Raw genomic sequence first — 9,636 nt, forward strand, 5'->3', positions numbered from 1 at the left:
GGTGCCTGACATTCACAAACAAATCAATTGTACACGCTGCTGCTAATTTATCTTAATAATTTTCATGTTTTAATAATGCACATACAGCAATAATCTGCTCCTGATCCACTCATGGAAAAGGGATGGGGTTATATAAATATTGCTCCTTATACAGTTAAGGAAGATTAATGTTTGGACTGAGTACAGCACATTTGTATTAGCTAAACTCAGCTGTTACTGACACTTTGGTTCTTCTTTAAAAAAGGACCTGATGTCTCAGTTCACTTTCACTATCACTAACTCTGCTGCTACACACAGTCCCAGAGTCAAGACGAAGTCCAAAATCATTTCAAAGCTGTGATAGTGTGATACTGCAGGGTGGCAAACACAGTGAAGGTACTTAGAAATTGTATTTCCAGTGTGGTAATCTTGGCCTTTATTTTAAAGGCAACTGTAACTTTCGGTCTTTATCTCTGTGGTTTTCACTAACTCAAAGGATATAGCTGGCAATTTTCTATATTTTTTTTATTTGCAACAAATCTCATGCGCAGAGCCAGACCAACCATGAACTCATCCTACTTACAAGTATGTAATATATTTGTGTGTTTTCAGCTTCACTCCTAGACAAAATGGCGTCCGGACCAGAGAATGATCTCTCCTGTCCCGTCTGTCATGACATCTATAAAGATCCTGTTATCCTGACATGCAGCCACAGCTTCTGTAAAAACTGTCTGCAGAGATGGTGGAGAGGGAAACAAGTACACGAGTGTCCAGTTTGTAAGACTGTATCTGGAAGGAACAACCCACCTTGTAACTTGGCGTTAAAGAGCCTGTGTGAGGCCTTCTTACTGGAGAGAGATCAGAGAGCTTCAGCAGGGTCTGAGGATCTCTGCAGTCTGCACTCTGAGAAACTCAAACTCTTTTGTCTGGACCATCAGCAGCCAGTGTGTGTTGTCTGTCGAGATTCAAAAATACACAACAACCACAGATTCAGACCCATCAATGAAGCCGCACATGATCACAAAGAGGAGCTCCAGAAATCCTTAAAGCCCTTACAGGACAAACTGAAGCTCTTTAAAGAAGTTAATGGAAAATGTGATCTAACAGCAAAACACATTAATGTCCAGGCCAGAGACACAGAGAGGCAGATTAAAGAGCAATTTAAGAAGCTTCACCAGTTTCTACAAGAGGAAGAGGAGGCCAGGATTGCTGTTCTGAGGGAGGAAAAGGAGCAGAAGAGTCGGATGATGAAGCAGAAGATTATGGTTCTGAGTAAAGAGATAGCAGCTCTTTCAGACACAATCAAAGCCTCGGAGGAGGAGCTGAGAGCTGAAGACGTCTCATTCCTGCAGAACTACAAGGCTGCGGTGAAAAGAGTCCAGCAGCGCCCCCTGCTGGATGATCCAGAGCTGGTCTCAGAAGCTCTGATAGATGTGGCCAAACACCTGGGCAACCTGACCTTCAACATCTGGAACAAGATGAAGGAGATGGTCTCCTACACTCCTGTGATTCTGGATCCGAACACTGCTCACCCAGGACTCTTTCTGTCTGAAGATCTGACCAGTGTGAGGAGTGGAGAGAAACAGAAGCTTCCTGACAATCCAGAAAGGTTTGATTCTTTCATATCTGTCCTGGGCTCTGAGAGTTTTAGCTCAGGGACTCACAGCTGGGATATTGAGGTTGGAGACAGTACAGCCTGGTATGTCGGTGTGGCAGCAGAGTCTGTCCAAAGAAAGAGACGCACAGACATAACATCTGGATTATGGGCAGTAAAGTTCAGTAAAGATGAATACACAGCAGTCTCCCCACCACATCCCCCCACTATTCTCTCAGTGAAGAAGAAGCTGTGGAGGATCAGAGTTCATCTGGACTGGAACAGAGGAAAACTGTCATTCTTTGATCCTGATACTAACACACACATACACACCTTCACACACACTTTCACTGAGAGACTGTTTCCATTGATTAACACCTGGAATAAACTGCCACTGAAGATATTACCTGTGGTCTCTGATGATGACCGTGATGTAGGTGGTGATGTTGACAGTGGCCGAGCACACAAATCTGGGCCGAGTACATCTAGAGCCTCAGTGGGCCTCGTTCGCTTCAAAACTGTACTACCGCGCACATCCAAATAACAGAATCAACAAGTAAACACGTGCATCTGTAGTGGTTATTAGGGCAATCAGTAATGAAGTGTTTATAATGCATTTAATAAACACAATTTTAATCTAAAACAGTCAAGATATTGTAATTAATGTGTGAAGCTTTCACTATGAAGTTTTAGAACATCATTTAACATAATTCCTGTCATGTTTTGTTTAAGTCTTCATTATAGCCAGAGTATAAGGAGCGGGTTATGCTAGAAAAGAGGTAGTTTGTATAGCATGTCGTCCATGTAACATGTAGGAAGGCAAAAGTGTTTTCATCTGATCCGAATGGCCACAAGTCGAAATGCAAAGGCTGGGAATTAAATATCCTTTAAATATAATAGCAATGCTGCACTCAGATGTTGTGTAACTAATGAAAAAAGCGCTTGAGAGACAATGTGAAGAAAACGTGAGATAAAAAAGGGTTTATGTAGTGGGCGTCTCTTGTCAGCAGGTGTCACTGTTGCTATTATAAAAATACACCTAATTTTGAGTTGGCCTGGGGGTAGGGGAGCTAACTTTTTATGCTTGAAGTTCATTACAGTTAATCTTTAGCAGGTTTCACCAATGTTGTAATGGAGAAATAACACTTGGATTTGAGTTGGTGTGGGGTTTGTCTAACATCCTGGGTTTAAAATCTAATAAAAGTCTGTCTTTATTTCTCTGAAGCTTTCTGGTGTGAGATTAAAACTGAGACTGAACTCTGTATTGTGTAACTGGCCCCAGTAAGCTTGTTTTGATTGCAGTTATAAAGTTAAATCAGACAGGTAGTTAAGGAAAAATAAATAGACAATCATTTAAAGACATTTAATAAATGGTTTACAACAGACTATAATGTAGCTGTAAGCAGATATAAGTGGTAAGGGTTGCCGGTGTACAAACAGATAATAAGTAACAATATAGTATGACACAATTGTAATAATATAAAATATGTTAATAAGTTATAATTGCTGACAAAAACTGTACATTAATAAACACTTAAAATGTTCTAATATTCTGTTATAACTACACTAAAGTTTGTTATAAACCATTTATTTGGCAAAGTTTAAAATCTTATACTACTTATAAATGCTAAATAAGGGGACTTTAAGTAAAGTGTAATCCAGTTAGACAATAATACAGTTAGACAATAGAAAACATGAACATTTAAAGAACATGGAAAGTGGCTGCAAGGAAACAAGAAAAGACATCATGCTGAGTTTTTGACGCATGCTGGTTTTACTTTCATTGTTTATAATGTTTTATCTCTATCTATTAATCAGTGTCTCTCAATATTCTATCAATTGTATTTTTTGTAAGTTCTGCTGTGCTTGTCATTGTTTTTTTTTTGTAAACAATGTTGAGACACTTTTGTGTGATAATGCACTTAAAGTAAATGCTGACTTGTTTTAACCTGAATAAGAATGAAGCTCACATATATGCACATGTATACAGAGGGATAAATGTGCTTTTTAGATTTGAACTGTTTTAACTTGTGTGCTTTCTCTGCCATGTAAATGTACTTTAACTTGTTTTTTATACTCTTTAATAAAAAAAAGTAAAACACTGCAATTCTTGTATTTGTATCTTTTTACATTTACCATCCATAATGTAATCAAATGTAATCAAGTCACTGACAGATCCAGATCCAGGTTTAAAAATAGAAATTTTCATATTCATATTATATATTATGTTATTCTGTATGAACAGTGACGCTCTGGTCTCCATGGAAACCAGACTGGTGTTTGGGGGGCAGGTGGTGGTCCCGTGATTCAGCAAAACACACACAACACCCGCTGTGGCATGCTGGTTGCCATGGTAATCTGACTAGAAGGGCTGCTGCTGCTGTGACTCAGCTTGTTGCCGGGTGAATCAGTAAAATACACTGTGACACATACAAAAACTGTGAACGCCTTGTGTTTATTTTATGCTGGTTGCTACATAATTAAATAGTAGATATGAGCTAAATATAAACAGCCTGGTGTTTGACCATGTGGAGTACATTTACAACAGTATATTATCATTAACAGGTCATGTAACAGAGGTTTCCTGTCGCTCCCACTGGCTCTTATCAGTGCTGTTTACAGTTAAAGACAGAATACAAAAGAAGCAATATTAAAGGGTAGGTTCACAATTTTTCAAGTATGTCTTAAAACAACAGTGAAGCTTATATGAGGCTTCAGAAGTCTGAATTAGTCATATCAAGTGGATATCTGCCTCATTTACAGTCTTTTTAGCATCAAATTCGCTCTTTGTGCTTCCTCAGACAGTGTTTCCCTGTTGAATTGTGGTGGAAGTGTAGTAACAAAAAGAGGGACTTTGGCACTAAAGAGACTGTAACGTTGAAAGATATCTACTTGATTTGACTCATTTGAATGCTGAAGCTTCAGATAAACTTTTAAACACATTTTTGCACAGAAGGAGGACTGTGGATTTTGTCCCCCATCACTTACATTGTAAGCACATTAGGAAGGGATCTTTTCTAATTGTCAGAATGGACAGGAGAAATGGTCACAGCGAGCTAAACCTGTTTCAGTGACTATTGTTTGAAGACAGACTTGACAAATTGTGAACGTATCTTTTAAACGTCTCTGCGGGTCAACCAGAGGTCACACAGGCTCCCGGAGAAATCAATGTGCACACCTCTAAAATCTCATCAAGGCACCTGAGCACAAAGCAAGCTGATTGGTTGATCAAAACTCCCGGTGAGCTCTGACAGTAGGTGATGACTGACTGCTTACCTGCATACTGATGACCTGCTATACGTTATCTTAAAATCAAGAGAAATGTGGAAAATGCAACATAGACCAACTGTGCAAAGTTCAAGGTGAACATAAATGAACATAAATACTGTTCAACTTTCTTCCTCATGGCCTGGTAGCAAATGTTCTGTGGGACTGCAGTGGTCCACGGCCGGTTTGATTAATTGATTAATTGATTAAATTTATATTTTCCATGTGCATTTCATATTTTTGTATAAATCATACGTTCTTCTCTGTCTTTACTGTTAGTTTGCACCTCTTTATGCTGCCATTTTAACTTTACATTTCACATCTTTTATTTAACTGTTTATCAAACTGTTTTGTTTTAATAGGCTAAAAATTGTACTTCTTGATTATGTTTATTTACCTTCTGCTTATATCAGTCGTAGAGCTGCAACTATTAGTGGGTTAATCGATTAGTTGATCAACAGAAAATTAATTGCCAGCTATTTTGAGAATTGCTTAATTGTTTTAAGCCATTTTAAAGAAAAAAATACAAACATTCTCTGATTCCAGCTTATTAAATGTGAATATTTTCTAGTTTCTTCAGTCCTCTATGATAATAAACTGAATATCTTTGGGTTATGGACTGTTGATCAGGACCAAAACAGCCTTGTGCTTTAGGAAACAGTTATCAACATTTTTCACCATTATCTGACATTTTATACAAACAACTCATTGATTAATCCAGAAAATCAACAGACTAATCAAGAATCAATCTTCTGTATCCTGTTTCTATTCACTGCTGCAGCAACTCAACTGACAAGATAAACATTTTTACTCTGATTGCCTGTTAAATTAGCTACAGCCTATTTTTACTCTGCTGCACTTCACTGTTGTCACCTCTCTTTCATTAAAGTCTCAGTAAATGTTCTGTTGTTCTTTGAAGCTCCGCCCCGCCGGGCAGCCGCGTTTTCGCCACATAAACAAACCTCCACCACGCACGGACACGCAGCAGCGTCAAGTCAGCAGGACTCAGCCACGACCGGAAACGCGTGAGCCTTTGAAAGAAAAGCCTTACAGAAGTAATTTTGATGAGAAAAAAAGTATTCAATAAACAGTTTTTTATTAGTTTTCCTGTTTGTAAAATTGGTTAAATTTGCACATAAACATAGAGTATTAAAAATGAGGCAGGTTAGTCCATGTATATAGAAAGACATTTTATTGTAATTGCAGAATAATCACAAATATAGTAGCAAAGCAATCAGAACATCATTCATCTGCGGGTTTCTTAGACTTAGCTACACCAAATGTATTGAAGTCATTAGTAAAACAGATTAGTATCACAGTTTTTTTTCTTCCAGATAATCCTGAGACTGTGCGTGTGGGATCTGTAGCTTCTAAATGTGTTTTAATCTGACTGACGGCGCACATTCACAGCAGAAAAATGATTGAATCTCAAGGTTTCACCAAATAAATGACACCCTGAAAGTCCTGAATGAGTTTGTTGTTGAATCTGATGTCCAAGTGAATGTAAGAACAATGTTACTGCACTTTCTGAGCTTATTCTCAGAATTATAATAAAGTCTGACTTTAAACTCAGAACTCAAATAAAAAGTAACTAAAGCTGTCAAATAAATGGAGTGGAGTAGAAACTACAATATTTCACTCCATATAAAGTAGCATAAATTGGAAATACTCATGTTCAATACACGTACCTCTTCTTCTTCTCCTTCTTCTTCTCCGTTTTTGACAGTGGTTGGCAACTAGTATATTAGGTGCATTACCACCTTCTGCTACCGTTCTAACCGTTAATTCTGTCTGTTTGATAAACTCCACTGCTCGACCCACTTGGAAGGCTCATTAAAGTTTTTAATCTGAGCTCCTGAACTCCAGCCTTCCTAAATTCATCCTTCGTACGTTAACTTTCTTGATCATATATACAATCTATGATTACATGTGTAATAAACTCCTCAATCTGACAGTGTTTGCATAAACTGGTTGGATGCTTTCCTTTTATATTGGCTTTGCTTTAAGCTGGAATGACCTAGCCTTATTATGTTACAAATGACTTCTTCTTTCCTTGTCCTACCTATATTTCTCACTGTTGAATTGACTTTTTTAAGCTGTATAGAAACCTCACCCATATTTCAGTGTTCCACTTCGCTTGCCACTCTTCTATTACTTTACTCCGAATTATTACCTTCACCTCTCATTTGCTTAATGGGACTTGTAAATCTATGGTGTCTCTAGGTAAAGCTTATTTTGTTAATCTATCCGTTTCCTCGTTTCCCCTCAGACTTATACGTGCTGAAACCCACATAAATCCAATTGACATGCCTTGTTGAATGAGTCTGGAATGTGCTCGCAATACTTTGAACAGAATATCTTGGCGGCTGGAGTTGACGGATCTCAGGCTCCTGAGAACTGAAACTGGATCAGAGCAGATGAAAGTGTTTCCTGGTTTATTCTCCTCTACCTACTGCAGAGCCAGTAGTACTGTCAGCATCTCCACTGTGTAGACTATGTTTGTTTGTTTGCTCTACAAACAAGTGTCTGAGCTGTGTGCCCCTCTCTCTTCTCTCCCTATTTTCTCCTCCTGTCCTCTCTCGTCTCTCAGGCATCTCTTGCTGGACCAGCACCCGTCCTGGAACCGCTCTGCTTCCCTGGCTGTCGGTGACATTTCCAGAGGTTTTGGATCTGGTTCTCAGTCCTGCAGGACTTCAGCCTCACCTCGTGTTTCTCTCTCTCTCTGAATGATGTCTTTATCCTTCTCTCTTTCCTCTGTGAATAATGTCTTTTCTTGTCTCTTCTCCTCTGTGTATGTGAATGATGTGATGTGAGTCTCTCCTGTCTGCATGTGTAGACTGTCCTCCTGCCAGGTCGCCATGTTGAAGAAGGTCACGTGGCTCGAAGCTGGAAGCTGCTCGGCATCCTCTTCATCACATTCTTCATATATATATTATACATCCATTATAATTTTGTTATCCTGTTCTCTGCTGTGTTCTGTAATTTGTCTTTCTTGTTCTATTCTGTACACACAACATCTGTCCGTCCTGGGAGAGGGATCCTTTCTCTGTTGCTCTTCTGGAGGTTTCTTTCCTGTTAAAGGATTTTTTTAGGGAGTTTTTCCTTATTTAAATCAAGTGTCCAAGAATAGGTAATGTTGTATTGCTGTATGGACTGTAAAGCTCCCTGAGGCAGATTTTTGAAATTGGGCCATGCAAATAAAATTGACTTGACCAGACCCCCAGATAATTTGGAGTTCGCTTTATACCAACAACTTTCCTCACAAATACCTCAGATCTGTGGGCTACTTAAAGGACCAGTGTGTAGGATTTAGTGGAATTTAGTGATGAGGTTGCAGATTGGTTGCAACCAACTGAATAGCCCCACGAAACCCATGAAAAACCACGAAACCTATGAAAAACATGAAAAGCCCTCTCCAGAGCCAGTGTTTGGTTTGTCCACTCTGTGACGTTTAGAGTTTTTTTTAGACTTTTGAAATGTGATTGAACCGAATGGATCAAATTCTGATAGTGAAACGAGTCATTTTGCAGGAGTTGTGGCGCTAAAAAACTTTTTTATCCACTGCTTTACAGCTGCTCCTTTTCCCATGATTGTGTGCGGGAAAAATGCTTTTTGGGCCCCTGTCAAACCCTGAAGTTGTAATTCCACAGTTTGGCCTTTATGTCAAATTGGCTTCAAAGGCCTGACTTGTTCCTGGGTCAACTTAAAGGACCAGTGTGTAGGATTTACCCCTTCCCCTCCCCCTCCCCTTCCAAGTTTGTAGGAGAACCTACTTTGGCTGCAAAACTCACAAAAAATGCAAAAGGCCCTCTCTAGAGCCAGTGTTTGGTTTGTCCATTCTGGGCTATTGTAGAGACATGGTAGTGCAACATGGCGGGCTCCATGGAAGAGGACCCACTCTCTAAATAGATAGAAAGGGCTCACTCCAAGGTAATGAAAACACAACAATTCTTATTTTCAGGTGATTATACACTAATTCTATTCTATTTCTGCCAAGCCAGTTAACTAAATCCCACACACTGCACCTTTAAGTTCAGCACTTCAGTAAATGGACTTGGTTACTTTCCACCAGCCTGTATGAAGGAGCCAGGCTGTTATTGTGAAACTCTTCCCCGGATGTGTGTTTCGTCATTCCTGCTGCCTTCACGCGCTGTTCGGGACGCGCTCGCTCACTTTAGGTCGGGACTCCCGCCGGAGACACCGGAGGAAAAACGGCTGGGAGAAAACAGCGTGAAATCACTCGGATACTCTTCTGAAAACAACGACTGGGGGATTTAAATCCGGAGCTGGACACCAGATAAGAGCCGTATCGATTTATTTAGGCGAACTGATTGATCACGACACACACACACATACACATACACACACACATACACGCACACACACTCATACATACACACATACGTACACACATACACACACACGCAGTCACAGGTTGCTAGCGGAGTTGACGCTAACCTAGCTAGCCTAGTTAGCTAGCTGCGGTTAGCCGTGTTTCCCTTTTACCAGAGACTAAAACTGAGCTGGGGCTCAACTTTAAAAACACTGTCAGACATTTTCCAGACAGTCCGCTCCATGATTCAGTCATGATGTGGTGTTTTTTCGGACGTGTATCAAGTTGGCCGGCTGGTAGCATCGGCTGACTAAAAGCCTAACGTTAGAGCTCCTCCGACCTGGATTTTACTCCTCTGTGTGTGTGTGTGTTTTCCTCGTTTTTTCCTCCTTTTCCATTGCTGCTTTTGGTTGTTTTTTTTAACTTGGACTTTGCCCTCCGGGTGTTGTAACTCCCCCCCCCC

The 9,636-nt window shown here is 39.9% G+C and overlaps 1 protein-coding gene across 1 annotated transcript; it reads left to right on the top strand.

Annotated features, from left to right (window-relative positions):
* The first annotated feature begins 608 nt into the window (after positions 1-608).
* LOC121891865 (nuclear factor 7, ovary-like) lies at positions 609-2,117 on the top strand. The gene has a single exon (XM_042404518.1). It carries the CDS (start codon positions 609-611, stop codon positions 2,115-2,117), a length of 1,509 nt encoding a protein of 502 aa, XP_042260452.1.
* Positions 2,118-9,636: the final 7,519 nt, after the last annotated feature.

This window comes from Thunnus maccoyii, chromosome 3 (assembly GCF_910596095.1).
Source record: "Thunnus maccoyii chromosome 3, fThuMac1.1, whole genome shotgun sequence".
In the NCBI taxonomy this organism is placed as follows: Eukaryota; Metazoa; Chordata; class Actinopteri; order Scombriformes; family Scombridae; genus Thunnus; species Thunnus maccoyii.

Coding starts and splice junctions, on each gene's coding strand:
- LOC121891865 (XM_042404518.1), top strand. CDS start 609: ATGGCGTCCGGACCAGAGAATGATCTCTCCTGTCCCGTCTGTCATGAC.